A 24,000-nucleotide genomic window follows, 5' to 3' on the forward strand; every position below is an offset into this window, starting at 1 on the left:
ATATTGCCAAAAGTTTTGGGACGCCTGCCTTTACGTGCACATGAACTTTAATGAACATCCCATTCTTAAATGGAGTTGGCCCACCCTTTGCAGCTATAACAGCTTCAACTCTTCTGGGAAGGCTTTCCACAAGGTTTAGGAGTGTGTTCATGGGAATTTTTGACCATTCTTCTAGAAGCGCATTTGTGAGGTCAGGCAGTGATGTTGGCGAGAAGGCCTGGCTCGCAGTCTCCGCTCTAAATCATCCCAAAGTTGTTCTATCGGGTTGAGGTCAGGACTCTGTGCAGGCCAGTCAAGTTCCTCCACACCAAACTTGTTCATCCATGTCTTTATGGACCTTGCTTTGTGCACTGGTGCACGGTCATGTTGGAACAAGAAGGGGCCATTAAGTGTTCCTTTCACTGGAACTAAGGGGCCAAGCCCAACCCCTGAAAAACAACCCCACACCATAATCCCCCCTCCACCAAACTTTACACTTGGCACAATGCAGTCAGGCAAGTACCGTTCTCCTGGCAACTGCCAAACCCAGACTCGTCCATGGGATTGCCAGACAGAGAAGCGTGATTCGTCACTCCAGAGAACACGTCTCCACTGCTCTAGAGTCCAGTGGCGGCGTGCTTTACACCACTGCATCCGACGCTTTGCATTGTACTTGGTGATGCAAGGCTTGGATGCAGCTGCTCGGCCATGGAAACCCATTCCATGAAGCTCTCTACGCACTGTTCTTGAGCTAATCTGAAGGCCACACGAAGTTTGGGGGTCTGTAGCTATTGACTCTGCAGAAAGTTGGCGACTTCTGCGCACTGTGCGCCTCAGCATGCGCTGACCCCGCTCTGTGATTTTACGTGGCCTACCACTTTGTGGCTGAGTTGCTGTTGTTCCCAATTGCTTCCACTTTGTTATGATACCACTAACAGTTGACCGTGGAATATTTAGTAGTGAGGAAATTTCACAAATGGACTTATTGCACAGGTGGCAACCTATCACAGTACCATGCTTGAATTCACTGAGCTCCTGAGAGCGACCCATTCTTTCACAAATGTTTCTAGAAGCAGTCTGCATGCCTAGGTGCTTGATTTTATACACCTGTGGCCATGGAAGTGATTGGAACACCTAAATTCAATGATTTGGAGGGTTCAAATTCAATGATTTATACACTATACTTTTGACAATATAGTGTATATATATATATATATATATATATTGAAAAATCTTTCATTATTACAGTTAATGACCACATTTGTTACATAAATAAGAGAATAAAGGTTTGAGGGTGATTAATTAATGACAGAATATTCGGTTTTGGTGAACTATCCCTTTAAAAAAAACTATTAAAGTTCTGCTTAAAGGGCATTCAGAATCTAAAACCTTTAACTTTCGGGGCTTGTCTTTTTTATCATGAATTTGACCCTTTTTATACAGATTTTAAGCAGATTTATAAAGTGTATTGTATATCAAGACAACGTGAGTGTCGTTCATCTTAAAGCAATAGAGCAGCGGCAGGTTCTGTTTAAGCTTGGCTTTTATCACCAGCAGCTGTGTAATTGCCCGCACATGCCTTTTTATTCCTCAACCATAAGTCCAGATTTCCCAGCTGACTGCAGTGAAACTATTTATCTTTGAGCACCACCTTGTGGCTGCAAAGATACCCTCATTCACTATACCCTCCATTACTCCACTAATATAATCGACTTGAAGGAATCATTGAAAACGAGTGAATTCGGACACAGAGCGCCAGGAGGGCTGCCGCTATTGCATAGGCCTAAGTTAGTTGCTTGCTGTTTATTAATCATTTGTACTTAGCAAAGTAGCAAACTAGCAGCTCCAGTAGTAATGAAAAAATGTTTTATCTTGAACTCTGCCATAGAAACTAGCATACTAGCATGTATGAACCTTAATTAAACAATTTAATGATTCATTAATTAAAAAGGAATATATACCTGTATGATATTGGATGGGTGGATGATTTAGCTTTGGGCGCCATCTTTTGGCAAGACGCGGGAATTTATTCGGCACGACCCTCACAGTCAGGGTTGCCAGGTTTTCACAACAAAACCCGCCTAATTGCTCCTTAAAACTAGCCCAATGGTATTTCGGGGGGGGGTCCCATAGTAAAAATCGCGTCCCGGGGGGTAAAATTCGCGTTTTTGGCGGGGTTTCCCTGGTAAAATTCGCATTCGCAAAGGTGTTCTATCAGGTTGAGGTCAGGACTCTGTGCAGGCCAGTCAAGTTCCTCCACACCAAACTTCCCTGGTAAAATTCGCATTCCAGGGACTAAATATCACGTTATTTTGGGTCGATTCAACCCGCGGACATGAAAAACAACCCGCGGCAACAGTGTAAAAGTAGCCCAATTCCGCGGGAAAACCGTGGACTTGGCAACACTGCTCACAGTGCAAGTGTACAGTAGTATACACTCATTATTGCGGTGCATTTTGGGATTGAATGAGTGCACTTAACATCCACTATGGTTTTGGACAACACTACAAATGGCTGTCCCGTCAACTGGTGCCCTACTAAAGTAGTGTATCGATTTGGGACACAGCCCATGATTTAATAGAACAAACTCTTGTTCTTCTTCATGGAATTTTATAGTGACAGAAAGTGATATATCTGGCAACATGCCATTTTTTTTTTTTCTAAAAAAATTTTGCACAACAAAAAGGTTATAAGAAATAAGAAAAAGAAAATAACTTGCCAGTGGAGTAAGAACAAATTATATTCTCTATTTACTCTTTGTATCTGATGCAGTTTTTCTTCTCACATAAATCTTATTTTAAGATAGTTTTACTAGAAAATTACAAAATAGCCTACAATTATTATTATTATTTGCAATAGTATATAAGCAACAACACAAATAAAAGAAAATATCAACTGCATTTAAAAATTGAAGGAAAACCTTCCGTATCTGTTGTAGGTTGTACCTATCTAGATTCCATCATTTGTCTCCTAGTTTCTGTCCAGTTATATTGGAATGTCAACAGTGATTGAGGTTCCCTGCTGCAACAGGAAGGATATGATCTTCCCTATAGCCTGTGGTGAACTCGTACAGTATTTCCTTCCTCAAGTGCACATTTACAATACGGCTGAAGCTGCCAAAAACGTAGGGTAATTAAACTGAGAGTGAATAAAGAGAGTGGGTGTTTACGGAGTTTAGAAGAACTAAAATTTCCTTTTGTTGTTGTACTCCGGAGTACGTGACGGAAGAATCGGCTATTAACTGTGAAAGCTCGTCCGAATCTGTTTTGTGGCTGCGAGGAAAGTCGAAAGATAGTATGGGAAAATTATAAACGATGAAAAGCACTTACAGGTGTTCCTTGACGTTTCTGGCATTTTTGTGTATCTTAAAAGGTAAGACACGTCTCAAATTCATAGTTAATACGACTGTAGCCTACTTTTAAAAAATCTTTAAAAAAAATCTTAATAAAAAATAATGTTTTAGTAATGTAAACATTTACAGTTCTCAAACATTTCTTTTAATTTTTTTTTTTTTTTTGCAAAAACATTTACACGGAGCCCCTAAAGTGACATTTGCAGAAGGAAAAACATTCGCGACTTTAGCGTGTTTACGAAAAAACTTGCGTGTGCAAAAAAGTTCGCATGCTAATGGATTATCGTTTTCGGTTAATGTTATTTTCATATAATTTTCTAATTCACGAATCTAGCTACATCTTGGGCAATTGTTAGCCTACTTATTTTAAGGGCTCTTTAATAATACAATCTGAACACAGTAGAAAAAATGATTTAGTGTAACTAAACTCGCTTGATTTACTCTGATTTCAGTATGTGAACTGTGCTCAAATGTTCGAGGAAGTCGTGCTTTCAAGGTTGTTGCAGAGGGAAGCAGTCTCCAGTTGAGCTGTGAAGTGCTACACTGTGGGGTCACTGGCTGGACTGGAGGATGGGCTTTCCGGGAAATGCCGACCACAGAATTTACTTTCCTCACTCCCTCTGAACGAATCGTCCTGTCCAATTACAGCTCAACAGCCAATAGCACACATCTGTTAGTCAACATTCACAACATCAACCAGTCAGATGCTGGAGCATACAGGTGCATGATAACCTGGCCGGGACAATCAACTAGCCCTGGGCACGTGACAAATGTTACCGTGACTGCAGGTAGCCTATATGTGTATTTTGGACATGCTATTGGTTTGAAATTTGCATACAGTATATTGCTAAAGATAAAATGAGAAAGTATGTATAGGATCATCATCCCATGGCTGAATCCAGTCCAATTAATGTGTTTATTTCTGGACAGCAGCAGTAGACTCATCGGGCAGAAACCTCTCTCATAGAGTTCTGCTGTGTCTTAGTGCCGCAATGTGCTTTCCTCTTGTTCTGGGATTAGTTTGGTGTCTGACCCCATCACCACCCCCTGTCCCACCTCGCTCCTACACTTCCTGTAAGAGCCAACTCTCTATTCTGCAAATGTGTCTTATATATAAATGTATATATAGAAATACCTAATGCAGCTTTTTTTGGTTTATCTGCCTAGTATTTAAATGACTTGTTTTCTTGTTCTAGTTGCAGCTAGAGGGAAACAAAAAAAGGAAGTAAGTACCTCAGTATCTTGTGCTTTCTGGTTTGTTTAAAAGGGTTATGAGCTACATTTTTTTTATTTTATAATGTTCTCTAAGGTTATCAAGAATTTTTACTTAAAAAAACATCCTAATTTAGCAGTAATAGGCTATTTTCAATACTGTTTTTGACCCTTTCATTCGAATGCTTGGAAGTAAATGCCCCTATGACTGGGTAACAGTTTTGCATATTAAAATAATTTTCAATGTCCCCGCCATTACACGTAACTTGTGATGTTGAAAAATATCTTGTTATATCATTGAAAAATTTGCCAACAATGTGAAACATTTATGCTTATTACATATGCTTTATAAGTCTTGGTTGTGGCAAATAAAGTGTTGTGTTTTAAGTAAAATAAAAAAAGAAGGAACAGCATATCACAACTATTTAGTTTGCGCTACAGTATAAATACTCAGTACATATCAAACGATCTTTATCAAAGAAATAGTGACACATGAAAAAACACAGTTACTCACTCTTGTGTGTTGTGACATTACCCCAGGTGAAAAAAAGTACATCTCTATAATGTACTTAAAGTGCTCTACTTTAATGCACTAATTTTGTACTTGATATACTAAAAATTCTTCTTTAGTACTTCTTAAGATAATCTTAAGAACATCTAAGTGTACTCAACTGTGCTATTTTGAGACACCATGAAATATGAACTAAAATGTGCTTTTAATATGCTATTTCTGTATTTAAAAAATGTATTTAGATACCACTTATAGTACATTTAGTGTACTACAAGTAGTATCTAAATACATTTTTTAAATGTATTTGTTTTTTTCACCTGGGACTATCTGATCCAGTGTAGTTGGCACTGCATCATCTATCATTTTCAGTCTCTCTGAAAAGCCTGTGCCGAACTGGCTTGTTTAAAATGAACAGGTTAGTTCACCTAAAAATGTAAATTCTGTCATTAAGTACCCATTCATGTTCATAACACTTTCATTCATCTTTGAAACACAAATAAAGATCTTCTTAGTGAAATCTGACAGCTTTCTGTCCCTCCATTGTAAGCCTACATAACTACCACTTTGACTCTTCAAGAAGTTCATAAAGAGATCCAAAAATGAATCCACATGAATTGAGTGGTTTAGTCCAACTTTTCTGAAGAGACACGGTCGCTTTACATGATGAACAGATTGAATTTAGGCTTTTAATCACATATAAACATTGATCAGTGAACATAAACAGAAGCTCAACCGTACCTTCTTGACGCGCGAGAACAAACCTCTTGTGGAAGCTCAAACGTGCTGCGTAACACACGAGAATGAACTTCAAACATGCCTGAGCTTCCGTTTACCACAACTGTTGATGAATGTTTATATGTGAACAATGTGTTCATCATATAAAACAATCAAGTCTCTTCAGAAATTTGGACTAAACCGCTCAATTCATATAGATTCGTTTCACCATCTCTTTATTAACTTTTTGAAAGTGGTACAGTAGTTTTATGGAAGGCCAATGGAGGGACAGAAATCTCTCAGATTTCATTAAAAATATCTTTATTTGCGTTTCAAAGATGAACGAAAGTCGACATGACGGATAGTAAATGATGACAATTTTCATTTTTGGGTGAACTAACTTTAAGGGTGCATTCACACTTGTAGTTCGGTTCATTTGGTCCGGACCAAAAAGAAAAAACATTTAGTCCTGGTCCGATTAGCGTTCAGATTGGCAATTTTATCACCGAACCAAAAGATACCGAACATACAGGCATAGGAATATGTTCACAACCTGATTGGTCGGATTTTATGACGTATTGCCTATTTTGAGACGGAACTTACCGAACATCCAAAACAATGCTGTGTGCGTAGCCTGCATATGATGGTATTTTGGCCAGCTGTGAACTTGTGAAGAGCTTATAAAATGTGTAAAGGAGTCAAAACAGCAGTGGGAATCCATCCGTCACACACACAAACGATCTGCTGCGTGGAGACGCGCGTCTGATGCCTGTGATGGGCAAACTCGCGACTATGACAAGAAAAATCGATATGCATGAGGATTCTGTCACTCATCTTCCTGTTTTTGGTTCATTTACATGTCTTTGGTCCGTGTTGCGTTCATATATCATTCGAACCGCACCAAAGTTCATTTGGAAGCGGATCGAGACCCATCTTTTCAGTGGTCTCGGTCCGCTTGTTTGGTGCGCAGCAGGATTCGGATGGCAGTGTTCACACGTTCAAATGAACCGCACTAACAGAGCAATCGCTCCAGGGTTCGTTTTAATCGAACTAAACATGACAAATGTGAACACAGCAGACTGTCCTATAGGTCGTTTTTTAAAGCACCTTATTACGACCTATATTTACGTTTTAAAGTCATGCGCCCTCTAGCAGGCATAAAAATAATGACAGTGTCGTGTTACGTCTGTCTTCATGAAATGACGTATGACGGTCATTACCAATCAAAATGCGTGTTCATTTAAATGCAGTGTGGACTTTTTACACCATTTGTCCCATTTCCATTTAGCAAAACTCTTTTTTTTTTATAAACGACTACACCCACCCTTAGTGATTTATAGCATAGACATTATAATAAACATACCGTTTATGATTACATACCGCACATGCGTTCCCTGGGATCGAACCCACGATCGCATGATCACATGATTGCATATTGTTGCATATTGCAATGCTCAACCATTTGAGCTACGCAGAACCCGAAATATGATGCAGATAAAAGGGTACAATCAATGCATTAAAACGAAGGTGTCCTGTTGTCGATAGGGGCGCAACTTTAGCAAACGCTCCTATGGGTCGTATTCCAGGGAAGTGACAAACGACCTATATGGGCGTATTGGTTGGAGGACATAATGGAACACACCCAAGTGAACAAATGAACAGTGTCTTACTGACGCGATCTGACTGGAACTTTGTTAAAAAAAAAAGTTCATCCACACTTTCTTAATGTTAAGATCACAAGGATGGCAATGCAAAGACTGTGTTTTTCCTTTTTACTTGACACTGCAAAACATCTTGTAATCCTCAGAGGCGTCTCCATGGTTTTGTTGCTGGAGTAATCCTGTGTTTGCATCTGTCCCGTATTTACTACTACATGATGTGCGAATCGGTGGGCGGGGCTAAAGAGGCAAAGATGTAGTAGTAGGCGTTGATCATCTTCTGCAGAGGTGGTCTTTCGTCACACTATGACGTAATAATGTGACAAAAACTTGGTGTCAATAAAAGCTGCTTTTGGAATAACAAGGAATTTTGAGTTCTGAAACTTACAGGATGTTTTTTATAGTACAATGACCTCTTATTTGTCAAAAGATCAATGAAAAATTGATTTCTCAATTCATGGCTCCTTTAATCAGTGAATATGATTGATTTTTTTTACTTGTCATTTTTTATGCAGTTGGTGTATGCAGAAGTGACATTGAACAAGTCAAGGCGGCAGAATGATTGTCCAAAACAAGTGCCTGAGGCAACTGTTTACTCCTCTGTGCATTTCTCCTGAACAGAAAGACTTCCATCTTGCATTTCTGTCTCTCATGTGGCTGCGGGTATTTTACTCAATACCAGAACCAACATGACTGTAAATATAGTGGCAAGACAGTTGCAATGTTAGACACAACAAGATTGAGAAGATCAACTGACTTGTGATCCTTTGAAATGTGAATGCTGCAATGTTACACTTTGATTTATTTTAGCTGTAATGTCATATTTGATGGCATTGATCTTCCAGAGATGTCTGTAAGATGTGTTTTGTGTATAATGGATTGTGTGATTGTACCTGAAATAAAAGGAGACATATCTGAGTAAATGGCATTGGACTCACTTTTCGAATGATTTACACAACAGACCGCTATTTGACACAAAATACATTTTATTTTATAATAAATTCTTAATGGCACATGCCATAACCAAATATACATATTCTGTTAAATTGTCTTTTAAATTATTTAGTTTGACTCTGTGTAATTTTTTTACATAACATCAACAACTTTTATTAATTATGCTCTCTGCAGTCGAATACCCTCACCAATACGTACCGCTGAAAACTAACAACTGATTTATGAGGAATGAGGAGAGACACATTTGTAAATAAATGACCCGTAATCTCTGCAACAGATGGAGCATAGTGGCTGTACAGGTGCTTATAATGCAGTTTTGTAGTCCTTCTCTCTTGGAACATTTAATGTGCTTGAAAAAGTGCTTGAACACCTGAAATGTAACTTTTTTTCAGTAAAATCAATGTAATACATTTTTGTTCAATAATATTTTTTATTTTGTATTTTAAGAGAATTTTATGGTAGGCCTACTAATTAATATTTATGCAATAAGTATGATCATTTTTCCCATTGAAAATAATACAAAAATTTTTTTTTTTTAATTATTTTTCAATTAAATGTCATTTTTGCACTCTTGATATTTTAGAATGTCACCTCTAATTGCTATGCACTTTTTTCGCATCCTGGCTGATTTGTAGATTGTACACACAAAAATGTCTCTGTTTTCATATTTTTGCCTATTTCCCAATCATTTCTGCAAAGACCACAAGTGTGACTATTTTTTACAACCATTTAGGCTTTTCGAATCATGCACTCAAATTATTATTTTTTTTGTGTGTGTTTACATTCCAAGTTTCAAGTGCATAATACTCACAGCGAGCAAGAGAAGCAGTGCAGAGCCGCAAGAGTCACGTAACGAAAGTGATGTGCAATGACTGACGACTTTTTTAAAAGTTGCATTTCTTAGTTTTAATGAAGTGAATTTGTATTTGTTTTATAGTTATAACTAATCATTCGTTTTAAATTAACGGGAAAATCAAAATATCTTTTATTTATTTGTGTTACACTTCATTTTGTTAATAAAAATTCTGTGTAACAAGCGAGTTTGTCATTATACCATTTTTTTTCATTAGGAATAATGTTGAGATGTAGTCTACATTAAAGATCAAAATAAGCGCTACAGGTCTAGAGCATCATTGACAAATATCTGCTCTTGTAAAATATGCGGTGTTAACGGCAACACCGGTGTTGTCACAAGGTTATTAATTAAACAAACACATAAACACAGGTAATATGTATGCCTGTAGTCAAAACACAATCTACAAACAGGCTGCAAGGCGACGGCACACAGAAATCAACTCGTAGACCTATCAGCCACAAGAAATATATCTCCAATCAAGAAATTGTAGGAAACTTTTTCCTCGTCGAAGCAGAGACCAGGAGACGTTGGGATATCTTTTCAAGCAGAAGTTACTCTTTATTGAGAAACGCGCTGTGCGTCGCTGTAGTCATCCAAGTCTAAGGCAGTGTACTTGGTAGTTCATATACATTCAAGGAGGAGGGATACATAGAGTAGAGGTGGAGACAATCTAAACAAAGCATGCAAATGCAGTGCAGGAATCAGCCCATTCCCTACATTTCCCAGCCATGATCTAATCAGCATAGCGGTGTCATTCAAATGCATAGGTGCTAATCCACTCAGTCTGACAGTATCGCCCATACCTTTACATTATCATAGAGACAAAGGCACCGCTGTGCTTTGAGCTTGTTCTGCCAAATGGTTAGGAAGCGTATGAAGACAAAAGGTTAATTTCACAGACACCTGGGCTGCCTGCCTTGATCTCCTTAGAATGTCATTATCTTTACCTCAGAATGTAAAACACAATGTATATCAAGTTTTCAGTTCATATACTATTACATTGGAACCTAGATATAACATAGTACAAATTTGTAATCCCACAGAGGCGTCTCCATGGTTTTGTTGCTGGAGTAATCCAGTGTCTGCGTCTGTCTCGTATTTACTACTACATGACGTGCGAAACGATGGGTGGGGCTAAAGAGGCAATTATGTATAAGAAGTAGGCATTGATCTTTTTCTGCAGAGGCAGGTCTATGACGTAATAATGTGACAACATCTGAAAGGAGTCATTATCTAAATTTGGTTTCAACAAAAGCTGTTTTTGGACTAATGAGGCAGTTTTGAGTTCTGAAACTTACAGGATATTTATAGTACAATGACCTCTTATATGTCAAAAGATAAATGGAAATTTGATTTCTCAATTTATGACAATATAATCGATTACTTGTCATTATTTATGCAGCTGGTGTATACAGAAGCTGAATATCAGTTCGAGGCGGCAGAATGATTGTCCAAAACAAGTGCCTGAGCCAACTGTTTACTCCTCTTTGCATTTCTCCTGAACAGAAAGACTTCCATCTTGCAATTATGTCTCTCATGTGGCTGCGGGTATTTTTCAATACCAGAACAAACATGACTGTAAACATAGTGGCAGTACAGTTAATGTTAGACACAACAAGATTGAGAAGATCAACTGACTTGTGATCCTTTGAAATGTGAATGCTGCAATGTTACACTTTGATTTATTTTAGCTGTAATGTCATATTTGATGGCATTGATCTTCCAGAGATGTCTGTAAGATGTGTTTTGTGTATAATGGATTGTGTGATTGTACCTGAAATAAAAGGAGACATATCTGAGCAAATGGCATTGGACTCACTTTTTCGAATGATTTACACAACAGACCGCTATTTGACACAAAATACATTTTATTTTATAATAAATTCTTAATGGCACATGCCATAACCAAATATACATATACATAATCTGTTAAATTATCTTTTAAATTATTTTGACTCTGTAATTTTTTTTTACGTAACATCAACAACTTTTAAAAGCAATAAATTATGGCAGTACAAACATATATGCCAACACATTTTATGTGAAAGTTCTCAATATTGTACAAGAATTTTTAACTCGCTCTCTGCAGTCGAATACCCTCACCAATACGTACCGCTGAAAACTAACAACTGATTCATGAGGAATGAGGAGAGACACATTTGTAAATAAATAACACATAATTAAAAAAAAAAAATCCTTCAAAAAATGATTCTGCCAGCCTTGGTTGAATAATGGTGCATTTACAAAAATGGAAATTAATTTTTGTACATCCACAAGTCTGAATGTAAAAAGAACCTCTCTGCTTTAAGTGTGCTTGAGAGCTCAAAATAAACTTAAAGTGAATAATTATATATATATATATATATATATATATATATATAATATTTGGAAAGCAATATATTTTTTAATTCAATTGTGCTAATGTACCTGTTCAATAAAGTTAGCAGTAGCTGCCAACAAATTTACTGTAAAGTCTTTATTCTGAGAACTAAATGTACACTGAATAGATTTTTGCTTTAAAAAATATAATAAAATGTGTCTTAGTCATCCATGCAATGCCATGTTTTTTTTGTTAAAAACTTTCCTTTGTACCACAAATAAACCCTGGTAAATCTTTCTCTTTCGTTACCCTCAGGAAAGAGTTTGCCCTCTTCTCACGTCACTCGAAAATAACAGAACTAACTCATTTCTCAACAGAGCTAGTTCTCTAAAGTGTACAGTATTTTAAGGCTTACACTGATGGGCGATGTGTTACAAGACACAAAATGACCCGTAATCTCTGCAACAGACGGAGCATAGTGGCTGTACAGGTGCTTATAATGCAGTTTTGTAGTCCTTCTCTCTTCGAACATTTAATGACTGTACTGTTCAAGTATTTCAAGTGGCTGTGTTAACATTGAGCATCTGGCTAGAAAGCAATTGCAGCAAGGCAAGGACAGTTTTCAACACTTGTTTGAGCACTATATTTAAAATGTTGGAAAAACAGAGACATTTGTTGCTTTTTCTACTAAGACTGGTGTCCTCTAAACCCTTTTCATGAGAGATTGAAGGATCAGCTCTTAACTAGTGTTCAGTTGTGTTATATGTTGAACAGTAATAACTGTTGCATTGGCTAGAGAAAATGGTCCCTTTTTCTTCATTCATAGTCACTGCCTAGAAAGAGAAAGAACAGACACACTGGGTAAATTATGTACTTTTAAAAGTACACAGATTCATTAAAGTACATACAAAACTAAGATAGAACAATACAGTAAATGGAAATATCTATAGTAAACCTCTATTAAATAGAAATCAGTGTTATTTTAGTATTATTTATATACTGTTACATTGTTTTTTTTTTAATATATTTTGAATTAGCTTTTATTTTTATATTTCATTTAAATTTTAAGTTTTTGGTATGTGGATTTTATTAGGTTTTTTTTAAAAATATATTTCTATTTAGCTTTAATCTTTTTTTTTTTTTTTTCAGTTTTAGTAATTTTAGTACTTCAACTTGAACTTGTTTCCGTTAGTTGCCAAGGCAATATTTCTAATTTGTAGGGTTTTTAAATTTAAGTTTTTCATCTAAATTTATATTTTATTTCATTTCAGCAATTATCAAAATAGATTTTTAATAAAACAATAATAACATTAATAAAAAACAATAATAAAATAATGTACCTCGTAACCAATCACGTCAGCGTGTCGGCGGGCTTTAGCATATCATTAACAGCGAACTAGCAGGGGAGTCTCAAGAGAAGCCAGGTTATCCTGGTTTATTTTTCTGTTGATATGCAAAATCGTGTAGATTTAGCAATATGGCAGGGTGTATGATGTATGTTATTATGTTATTATAAACTATATGTCTTTCTCCATCGACGTTCTGAGTTGTTAAAGCGTTTGTAAGGATCCTGATTGTTAGATGGCAGCTCTCTGACTCTGACATGGCGAACGGGAACATGGTTTGTTAAACATTTGCAACACATTATTAGCTGTTTGATAACATAGTCAAGCAAAAGGCTAATTATATTATTTATCGTTATGTGTCCGATGTTGTAAAGAGCGATACCATTGTGCAGCGTTTACCTCAGTAAGTTGACCAAGTGGATCTCTGAGCTGGTGTGAGCGAGTGGAGGTGGGGCTAATTTGCATATTCATTGACCCACGTATATTAAATGAGGCAAGGGTGTAGAGGTTTTTTTTTTTTTCACAGGAAAAAATGTTTAAATATGTCATTTTGGTGATCAAAGATGACTTTTATGGGATATAATTATTGACTACAGGGGACTTTAAAATTTCAAAAGTGACCAAAAAGCACCAGAGGGCAGTAACAACACTGATGGAAATCTTTTGTGACTTCTAAAGATAAAATTGGTAACTAAAGCCATTTAACAATCTATTTTTAACATTAAAAATGTCTAAATTGAAAATGATCAGACTTCTTTGTTGTTGTTTATTTGTTAACAATTATAGAACACGTTTCAGCATTCATTTAAAGCATTCATATTCTCTGAAAGAGGAAATAGTTCCTATCCTATCCATATATACTGTACTTCAAAGCTTATGATACCCATTCATTTTCATGCTAAATAAATAAAAGGTAATACAAAATTTATTTAAAAAACCTTTACATTTTCATGCAAGTATCAGTATCGGAATTTCAATATGCATCTGCTCATCCCTAGCTTAAAGATGTGTGCACACAGTAATATGCAAAGTACCTTTTGTCCATGCAGTGCCTTCTGTCTGACCTAATGACCCTGAAAGAAAGGGGAAGGATAATTCTCAGTTAATGATTTTTTTTTTATTATTTGGCTTACAAATGGAAACAAATGCACTGTTATAGATCTAAGATAACAAATACACTTTCAACATAAAACTCAGAGTAACACACGTGCTGTTATCATTTCAACATCACCATTGTTAACAATCTGATCTATCATAAAACAATCGACTTCAAAACCAATTTCAAAATACACACCCTCAATATTAAAGGTTATTTGAGGACACGGTACTTACTGTGGAGTGGCTCAGTTTGTCGAAGCGGAATTTCAAGTTTGACCTTGGTGAAGTTTTGCTCTTCCCATCTGAGGAAAACAGGGTGAGTTCTTGTTTATTGTTACAAGAGTTTGTGTGTGCAAGCAAGTACATGTGTGTTTATGCATGTCATGGCCAAAAGTATGTGAACACCACCCTCTAAATGATGACTTGAGGGCTTTTTTACATTTTCATCTTTCTTTAGGGTGTAATGTTGTTGTTTGCGCATGAAAAAGGTCTGCAAAGTTACAAAGCACAAAGTCCACTTCAAAGGGATCCAGTCTATATCATTAAGCATTCTGTTCTTGAAATGCCTCGATTGTAGTCTGTAGTTTTCTTCTGGGAACGTACATTTCACAATATTCCAAGCCATACGCGAAAAAAAAAAAAAAAAAAAAAAAAAAAAGGTGTGAGGCCTGATTGAGTTGCATTAGTAGTGTGTTGCAACTCGCAGTTAGGGTAAGCATGTGATATTTCAAAAACGTTTGAAGCGGTTTTGACCAATCACAACACACTGGTCCAGCCGACCAATCAGAGCACATTGTGCATTTCAGATGGAGGGGCTTCACAGAGACCGAAACTAAAGCGTTACTGACAGACTCGGAAAAGAGGTGCTGCAACAATGTAAAATATGTGAAAAATAATGTGTTTTTGAACATTCAAGCACAAAAACTTATTCTAGCAGACCCCAAAAACAAAAAGGGCATAATAGGTCCCCTTTTAATTGCAAGTCTGACAATTTCAACTACTACCAATAGTTAATCGAGCGCAACGTTAGTTCAGTCAGGCATAGTGCTGCGACCAGCTGACGCGGTCAGCTGTCAAATCGCTCCAATCACTACCATTCTCCTATTAGACCGGGGACATACGTGGCATTACTGCTCGGTAAGTATGCTCAAACTGCTCGCAACCCTCCGTCAATCCCTATTATAAGCATGAGCATATTACTGTGCACTTTCTGGTTGTCATCTTCTTTTGTTTCAGATTACTAAGGCTTTCAATTCCTAGCTGGCATGGACCTCTCTGCTGAGAGACACTCATCCTCATAACCAAGCTACAGTATAGACGTCCCACTGCCACATCTACACGATTACCACTGTTCGCTTTTAAAGACATTACTAAAGTGTCTTAATTGTCTATGTATTTCCAAGCTGATGGTTCCATGGGGGGTTAATGTTAAAGTTCTTGTATGTTCAATTAATTTCAGAGCAAGAACCCCCATAAGGAACCATACCGCCAAAGATAACTTGTGTTTCAATAAACTCAAAGTAACTTGCCAAAGTGGTCCTGTCTGAAATAGTTTTGACGTGAAATGTACATCAAGCGCATATGGGTGTGGTTTTCGGATGTCCACTAACTTTTAGCCATGTAGTGTATGATTGCTTTTTTTCACCTGTGGGACTGCGGCACATGATCAGCGGCGTTCCAGAGTTCTGGCTTTCCACACTGAGAGACGGACTGAACACAGTTGAAGCCGTGGATGGGTGACTGCTCTACAGGACACAACACACACCAAATGACAGTCTGAGTGAACTGCAGTGGTACTGTTAATACTAGTACAATCGCTATAGATTGTCCTAGAACTAGCTCTGGTGCAGTAATTAGGCATATTGACAGGCATCAGGCTGAGTGGATCAATGCAAAGGGTCAATTAGAAAGTGTGTGATGGTTATCTGCAAATCAGTTGTGTACAGGATGCTTCTAGATGTGACAGAAGCGTAATTGAATTGTTTTCATAGTGAGCTTATCTAAAGTGATTATCTGCAGGGGCTTTGCTAGAGAAAGAAACATGCTGCAAAAAATATTTCCGTAATCATTTTGTCTCGGTTTTAAAAAAAAATCTCTAAAAATTCTAGATGTGACTTAAACTTAACTGTTTTCACAGTGAGCTTATCTGAGGTAATTATTTGCAAGAGCTTTGCAAGAACGAGAAATACACAGCAAAAAATGTTGTTTTCCCACTTTAAAAATATCTAAATATCCTTAAAACAAAATAAATGTACTTACATTTTATTACTCAACTGACCGTTCGCAAAAACCCGCCTCCTATAGTGTTGCTATGTCCAACAAGCCATGCCGCTCTCACACCACACATCATGTTCTCACGCAGTGAAAAATACATCGCAGAGCAAAGAGGACACTGACAACGCGTTGACAGACAAGACACAGCAGGTTACTTTTGATACAAAACAAAGTCTCAAATTTTGTAATTTTTAAAGAAATTTAAACAAATACCGTTTTGTGGCTCTTTAACGTGTCGTGACAGATTGCTGTAGTGCCTCAGATTGGTTGTTGGTGCCAGACGGGCTGGTCTGAGTATTTCAGAAACTGCTGATCTACTGGGATTTTTATTCATAACCATCTCTAGGGTTTACAGAGAATGGTCCGAAAAAGAGAAAATATCCAGTGAGCAGCAGTTCTGTGGGTGAAAATGTCTTGTTGGTGCCAGAGGTCAGAAGAGAATGACCAGACTGGTTTGAGCTGATAGAAAGGCAAATAACTCAATAACTCTTTACAACAGAGGTCTGCAGAAGAGCATCTCTGAACGCACAACACGTCGAACCTTGAAGCAGGTCTGCTAGAGCAGCAGAAGACCACACTGGTGCCACTCCAGTCAGCTACAATTCACATGGGCTCACCAAAATTGGACAACAGAAGATTGGAAAAAACGTTCAGTTTCGATTTCTGCTGCGACATTCAGATGGCTGGGTCAGAATTTGGAGTAAACATCAACTGTTCAGGTGGTGGTGTAATGGTGTGGGGATATTTTCTTGCCACACTTTGGGCCCCTTAGTACCAATTGAGCATCACGCCACACCCTACCTGAGTATTGTTACTGACCATGTACATCCGTTTATGTACATCCGTCTGCAGCAACTGCGTGATGCTATCATATCAAAATGGACCAAAATCTCTGAGGAATGTTTCCAGCACCTTGCTAAATCTATGCCACGAAGAATTAAGACAATTCTGAAAGCAAAAGGGGGCCCAACCCGGTACTACCAAGGTGTACCTAATAAAGTGGCCACTTAGTGTTTATTATATATTACATATTTTTATATTATAAATGATATATAACAATATCTATATATCAATCTATCTTAAAAAGTTCTTTGTCTTAAGTACTTGTTTTAAGGATGCTGAGACACTTTTTTATTTAGACAATTTTATATATTTTTTTATTTATTTTTGCTGTGCATCTCTTGAATCTCCTGAAAGGTCAACAAAACTCTTTTGTCTGTGTGTGTGTGTGTGTGTGTGTTTGTTTGTGTCACCATTTCCAGCTCCTCCAGTCCATCTCCATCCCCCGCTGTGCTACTGAAGCTGCTGGTGCTGGAGGAGGATCGGGAGATAGAGATATTAGCTCTGCCGCTACACTCTTTTAGCTTCACGAATGGCCTGCAGGACCAAACCAACAGAGATTACACAACAGACATCCACAATTCTCTATTTACTGAAGAACTATAAAAAAAAACAAGAAGACTTTGCTAAAGAAATTGTGCTGGAAAAGCATTCAGAACTACATATCTGAGTCATCAAATGTCAAAACATTCCAACATTGCATTTAAATCTGCTGTAGCTCAGGAACTGGAACTCAGAAACAGCACAAAGACCCACCTTTCTTTGTTTGGGCAGATCTCTGGTGAACTCGGATTGGACAGTGTCTCTGACCTCACTTCCTGTGAGTGTGGGAACACTTCTGTTTTTTGGTCACTATGAAAACACAGAATACAGTTTATGTAGTGTTTTTCCCGAAATACTAATACATGGCATACACAGGCACAATTTGCATATTATCCATCCTAGATAGCATTCAAAATTAGAATTAGAGTATCCCAAATGTACCCGATGGTCTATTATTTTCGGATTTGCAGATCTGTGCACACTCTAACGGCTAATATTACCCACAATCCATCATGCACTGGACGAAGATTTGATTAGAACTACAAACACGAAAAAAGTGTTAAAACCCAAACCAAAACACATGAGAAGAGTTCTCTGCATGAAAGTCCCACGACTGGCAAATCAACGTGCTATTACATTTCTCTCCAATTCAGTATGAAATGAAATAAAATGTGGAGGATGTTAACTGTGACAAGATGATTGACAGGGCAGTTTAAATGCTGACAGGATACATAAGACGCAATTATGATGAAGTAGTATGTCCCAAAGCTTGCCTACTCTTGTGTTACACACTCAAAACGATGTAAGTTTTCTTCACAAAAACAGTACATACTTTTAGGGCATAGTATAAGTAGGTGTATTGGGACACAATGATCATCTGATTTTTAACATCAGTGTGTGTATATTATATATAAAATGATGTGTTTTTGAGTACCTGCTGCGAGTTGGATGTTTCTCAGTTGGACTTTCTGTGCTGGAGTGCAGTCTGGGGAACAAACCAGAGCGCCGCTTAACAGGACTCTTTAATGGAGACTTTGCAGACAGCACTGGAGGCTGACAAACACAAACAAACACACAAATAAAGCATCACTGCTGCATCACAGCACTGCTGCACCCCTATTATAAGTGACTTGTCAGCATACACTTGATAAGATAAGAATTTCATCTGAATAAAAAAAGTAGGAGAATAGAAGTACAGTGAAGGTGCTCTTGGTACACTCCATGCTGTTTTGCGGGAGTCCTCCACCGCTGACGCTGGACGGGACTCCTGCCACGGCTCCTGGACTCTTGTGTTTATGGGTCACCATTGTCTCCATGGAGTGGCTCCTCACACGCATGGCCCTCTGACAGAGAGAGAGAGAGAAGAAGAGGGTAAGAAATGGACAAAGAATGTACCTAAATGCAGAACCTGTATTGAGTACAACACATTTATAGAGACAAATGAAGAGAAAACGTGAAATTGTCACAGACTATCTCATTACAGCATATTCTTAAGACTTATATGTGCGTTTGTTATATTAGCTACCTAAAAATGTATTTAATTTAAATTATTTATTTGTTTATATCAGCCCTAGTAACTATGATGATAAAGCTAGGAAAACTGAATTGTATTTCCATGAAAAGCCAGTAGGTGGAGCTAAACACCAACTTTTATTAAAGCCAAAAGTAAAGAAAACACAATCTGCTCTCATCTTTAAAGTGTTTGATTTATATATTTATTTTTTATATATTACGTTTATATATTTTATTGTGAATTTACAAACTTTCCACACACAAAAAACATATCTAAAAATATATTTTATTTATATTTTATATTTTATTTCATGTGACAAAATTATTTTATATATACAAAATATATAATTTACTTAATATTATATACACAACATATATAACATATGTAAAAGTTATAATTATATATTATATATATATATATATATATATATATATATATATATATATATAAACTACTAAAATAAAATAATAAAAAATCTAATAAAAATGTATACAAATAATTTAAAATAATATGAAAAAAAAATAACTAAAAAACTTGCACAAAAGCACAAACAATCTACAGAAAAATCTAAGAGTCTTGTGTTGTTGTATACATGTTTAATGTATTATTTAATGTGCACTGGTCATCTGCAACAGTTCGGCTTGGTAATGATACACAGTCACAGCTGCTATGCAGATCAGAACTGTTGGATATGCGTGTGTCTGCAAACTGCCCCACACACACCTCCACCCTGCCTGTAAACACCCACACATGGCAAAATCATGCATATGGTCACAAACACACAAATGGGCCTTATAATGAGAGCTTAGTTGTTCAAAACAGCTCAGTTTCATGCATTTTAATATCTAGACAGACAGAATGACATGCAAATAAGACAGATCAAGACAGGCACACTGTCTTACACAAAAATTACATTCAGTGGCAGATGTTAAAGCTGCGGGTGTACATATACTACCGTTTGAAAGTTTAGGGTCGGTAATGTTTTTTTACAGCCAAGGCTGTAATTATTTGATCAATGATACAGTAAAACAGTAATACTGTGAAATATATTATTACAACTTAATTTATTTTAAAATGTAATTTATTGATGGCAAAGCTGAATTTTCAGCATAATTACTCCAGTTGTCAGTCACATGATCCCTCAGAAATCATTCTAATATGCTGATTTGCTGCTTAAGAAACGAGGAAGTGTCTTTACTGAATTTAATGCATCCTTTCTGATTAAAAGTAAAATCTTACTGACCCCAACATTTTAAATGGTAAAGTACATATTTGAGAATATCTGATATTTGATCTGATTTAGAAGGAATTGAGAATATTTCTCTATACAGAACAAATCCAAAGTGCAACATTGTTCAGTAAAATATTTAGGTTCTCTGAGTTTCTAAATGGTCAAGTGGAAGTCAGCATAAGACATCTCACCTTAAAGGACTCCAGCAGCCCACCATGACCTCCATTTTCTAGCTTTTCTTCATCTGAAGCTGAGCCCAATCCTACTGTGGCCTGTGTCTGTCTGTGAAGTTCATCGTGAAGGTTATCTAACAGTGCTGCCCGTGTCCTCTCCTGTCAAACACACACACACACACACACACACACACACACAAATAGACAATGATGCAGATCGACTAATTAAAGAGATGAAAACTCAGTGACAGAATTAGTAAATAATGACAGAATATTAATATTTTGCATTATTATTCCTTTAAATACAAAACAGGTAGAGTATGGAAGCTTGTTTCCAATAAAACATAAAAAAGGTAATTTTGACTCTTTATCTCACCATTCTGAATTCACTCATACTGAATTCTCTGTTTCACATTCAGAGTTGATGGTGCTGCAGTCTAAAAGTTGTAACGTCTTCCTGAGTCTCTCCATCAGTGCCTGATTCCGGTTTGAACAATGTAAGGCTGAACACCGTTACTGACAATCATCATTTTAGCTGCGTGAGATTCTCCAGCTTTGTTGTTGTTGAGCAACCAAAGCGCGAGCTGTTAAAGCTCCGCCCTCTTCTGGAAAGCGGTCCAGGAGCAGCAGCTCATTTGCACAAAAATGACGTGTTTTTGCTCACACCCAAATAGGGGCAAATTTGACAAGCTATAATAAATGATCTGTGGGGTATTCTGAGCTGAAACACATTCTGGGGACACCAGAGACTTATATTACATCTTGTAAAAGGGGCGTTATAAGTACCCTTTAAACTCTGAGAAAACAAATCCGAACTGTGACATATAAACTCGCAATTGTGAGAAAAAGTCACACTTGCAAGCAAAAAAGTCGAAATTTTATTTCGTGGTGGAAACAAGCTTCCATAGGCAGGTGTTATGTTGATCTCTGAATTTTCTTTTTTCCTCACCTCTAGCTTGGCGAACTTGTCTGACTTGTAGCATGCATTTTCTGCATTGATCAATTTTGCCAGGAGAAATTCCCGGAACTCAGGACCCTGGGGAAGAATTGATCTCCATCATCATATAACACAAATCATCATCTTTTCTAACATTTAATTGAAGCAATCTTCTATATTACCTTCTTAAAGACTGAAGGGTTTGGAAGAGGGGGGCCGAACGGAGGAACATCCTCTCGTGCTGTGACGGACACCTGTGAACACAAATCAATATCTCAGATCAGTGTTGGTTAAGGGATTGATGGCTATCTGGAGTAATTCAGTGAGGTGTTTGACAAACCTTGTACGTGGTATGATCAGTGCAGGGGTTTTCTGCCTGCACTAATACGTAGGCATGAAGGAAGTTGGAAGCGATCATATCAGGTACGAATGGTGTGGGCTCTTCCTGGAAGACAGCTGCGACAATGTCATTGCCAATATGTCTCTTCCTCTGGAGCTGAGAGAATATGACACAAGAGAAAAATATTTATAAATATTTTGAATGCATGGATTTACCAACACATTTATATACAGTGCTCAGCGTAAATGAGTACACCCCCTTTGAAAAGTGACATTTTAAACTATCTCAACAAACACAAAAACAATTTCCAAAATGTTGACAAGACTAAGTTTTATATAACATCTGTTTAACTTATAACATGAAAGTAAGGTTAATAATATAACTTAGAGAACAAAATTTTCAGTTTTACTCAAATTAGGGTGATGCAAAAATGAGTACACCCCACTGAAAGTCTCTGGAGCAAAGCTAAATTTTAGACTACAAATGTCTAATTTAACAAGAATTCAACCACAGGTGAGTCTAATTATTTATTCCACAGGTGTCCAGCAGACAGTGGACTATAAAAGGGTGTTAAAACCCCTTCCCATTTCATGCTGTCAGCAATGGCACCACATGGAAGAGAAATGTCACAAGACCTGAGAAAGAAAATAATTTCTTTACACCAGAAAGGTGAAGGCTACAAGAAGATCAGCAAAGCTTTACTTATCAGTCAGAATACTGTAGCAAAAGTGGTACAAAAATTTAAAAAAGATGGAACTGCAACCATCTCACAGAGATGTCCAGGTCGTCCACGGAAGTTAACACCTCGACAGGAGCGTCTTCTGATGAGAAGGGTTGAAGAAAATCGGCATGCAAGTTCACTGCAGTTATCTAAAGAAGTAGAAAGCCAAACTGGGGTGACTATTTCCCGTGACACAATATGGCGTACACTGCAGAGGGATGGCATGCATGGGTGCCGTCAACGAAAGAAGCCTCTCCTAAAGCCCAGGCACAAAAAAGCCCGCCTAGAGTTTGCCAGGGCCCATGCTGACAAAGATGAAGACTACTGGGACTCTATACTCTGGAGTGATGAGACCAAGATAAATGTTTTTGGAACTGATGGCTTCAAAACTGTGTGGTGTCGCAAAGGTGAGGAATACAAAGAAAAATGCATGGTGCCTACAGTGAAACATGGTGGTGGCAGTGTCCTTATCTGGGGCTGCATGAGTGCTGCTGCTGCATTTCATCGATGGCATCATGAATTCACAGATGTACTGCTCTATACTGAAAGAGAAGATGCTACCATCACTCCGTGCCCTTGGTCGTCATGCACTTTTCCAACATGACAATGATCCTAAACACACATCTAAGGCCACTGTTGGATTTCTGAAGAAGCCAACTTGTTCATTCCATGCCTAGAATTAAAAATCATGGAGGCCATACAAAGTACTAGATGTAGTAGTTTTTGTTGTGGGGTGTACTCATTTTTGCATCACCCTAATTTGAGTAAAACTGAAAAATGTGTAATCTAAGTTATATTATTAACCTTACTTTCGTGTTATAAGTTAAACAGATGTTATATTAAACTTAGTCTTGTCAACATTTTGGAAATTGGATATTGTTTAAAATGTTACTTTTCAAAGGGGGTGTACTCGTTTACGCTGAACACTGTATATCTATATCTATATATTTACATCTATCTATCTATCTGTCATGACAACTCTTGGAGTGTTTGGCATGGTTATGGATATGATAATGTTAATATGTTTGGTCTTGGCGGAATAGATCAAGTACGGGATTTGCTACTGCCAATACATACATGACACGCTGCTGCGAGTAATTAAGACATGCTACTGCTGTATGAGTAGCATACATGAATTACCCATAGCAGATCTTTACAGGTGGAACTGGAGCAAACGCTGACCAGCAAGCTCATTGGCTACTGATACAGCAGGAACCAATCAGCTGTGCCCAGAACAATGTGATTGCAAGCTGATTGAGTAAAGGACCTGTCAGCCTGTGTTATCTAGAGTTTCATGACAGAACTTTGTATATACACCAATCAGGCATAACATTATGACCACCTTCCTAATATTGTGTTGGTCCCCCTTTTGCTGCCAAAACAGCCCTGACCCGTCGAGGCATGGACTCCACTAGACCCCTGAAGTTG

The 24,000-nt window shown here is 37.4% G+C and overlaps 2 protein-coding genes across 14 annotated transcripts in view; one reads left to right on the forward strand and one right to left on the reverse strand.

Annotated features, from left to right (window-relative positions):
- The first annotated feature begins 3,036 nt into the window (after positions 1–3,036).
- si:dkey-52l18.4 (uncharacterized protein LOC560708 homolog) lies at positions 3,037–8,354 on the forward strand. 2 transcript variants are annotated; one of them, XM_051861302.1, is made up of 5 exons: positions 3,037–3,351; positions 3,784–4,119; positions 4,265–4,405; positions 4,528–4,556; positions 7,942–8,354. In XM_051861302.1, the coding sequence occupies exons 1-5, from the start codon at positions 3,294–3,296 to the stop codon at positions 8,041–8,043; spliced, it is 666 nt and encodes a 221-aa protein (XP_051717262.1). In that variant the 5' UTR covers positions 3,037–3,293; the 3' UTR covers positions 8,044–8,354. The 2 variants fall into 2 exon arrangements, with proteins under 2 accessions (XP_051717262.1, XP_051717261.1); XM_051861301.1 differs by having other exon boundaries at positions 3,039–3,351; positions 4,262–4,405.
- Positions 8,355–11,086: 2,732 nt separating this feature from the next.
- rap1gap2a (RAP1 GTPase activating protein 2a) overlaps positions 11,087–24,000 on the reverse strand; it is a 92,678-nt gene continuing 79,764 nt past the window's right edge. For 9 of the 12 annotated variants that reach the window (XM_051861288.1, XM_051861287.1, XM_051861289.1 and 6 more), the window contains 12 exons: positions 21,852–22,007; positions 21,694–21,765; positions 21,524–21,610; positions 20,593–20,733; positions 18,854–19,000; positions 18,592–18,710; positions 17,871–17,966; positions 17,528–17,651; positions 15,646–15,745; positions 14,235–14,302; positions 13,937–13,975; positions 11,087–12,389 (listed from right to left, as the gene is read on the reverse strand). In XM_051861288.1, the coding sequence (XP_051717248.1) occupies positions 13,967–13,975; positions 14,235–14,302; positions 15,646–15,745; positions 17,528–17,651; positions 17,871–17,966; positions 18,592–18,710; positions 18,854–19,000; positions 20,593–20,733; positions 21,524–21,610; positions 21,694–21,765; positions 21,852–22,007 (1,119 nt within the window). In that variant the 3' untranslated portion in view covers positions 11,087–12,389; positions 13,937–13,966. Of the gene's footprint in view, positions 12,390–13,936; positions 13,976–14,234; positions 14,303–15,645; positions 15,746–17,527; positions 17,652–17,870; positions 17,967–18,591; positions 18,711–18,853; positions 19,001–19,677; positions 19,905–20,592; positions 20,734–21,523; positions 21,611–21,693; positions 21,766–21,851; positions 22,008–24,000 lie in introns of those variants that run through there. The other 3 variants (XM_051861286.1, XM_051861295.1, XM_051861296.1) reach the window with 3 other exon arrangements.

Source organism: Ctenopharyngodon idella, chromosome 15 (assembly GCF_019924925.1).
Source record: "Ctenopharyngodon idella isolate HZGC_01 chromosome 15, HZGC01, whole genome shotgun sequence".
NCBI classification, from domain to species: domain Eukaryota; kingdom Metazoa; phylum Chordata; class Actinopteri; order Cypriniformes; family Xenocyprididae; genus Ctenopharyngodon; species Ctenopharyngodon idella.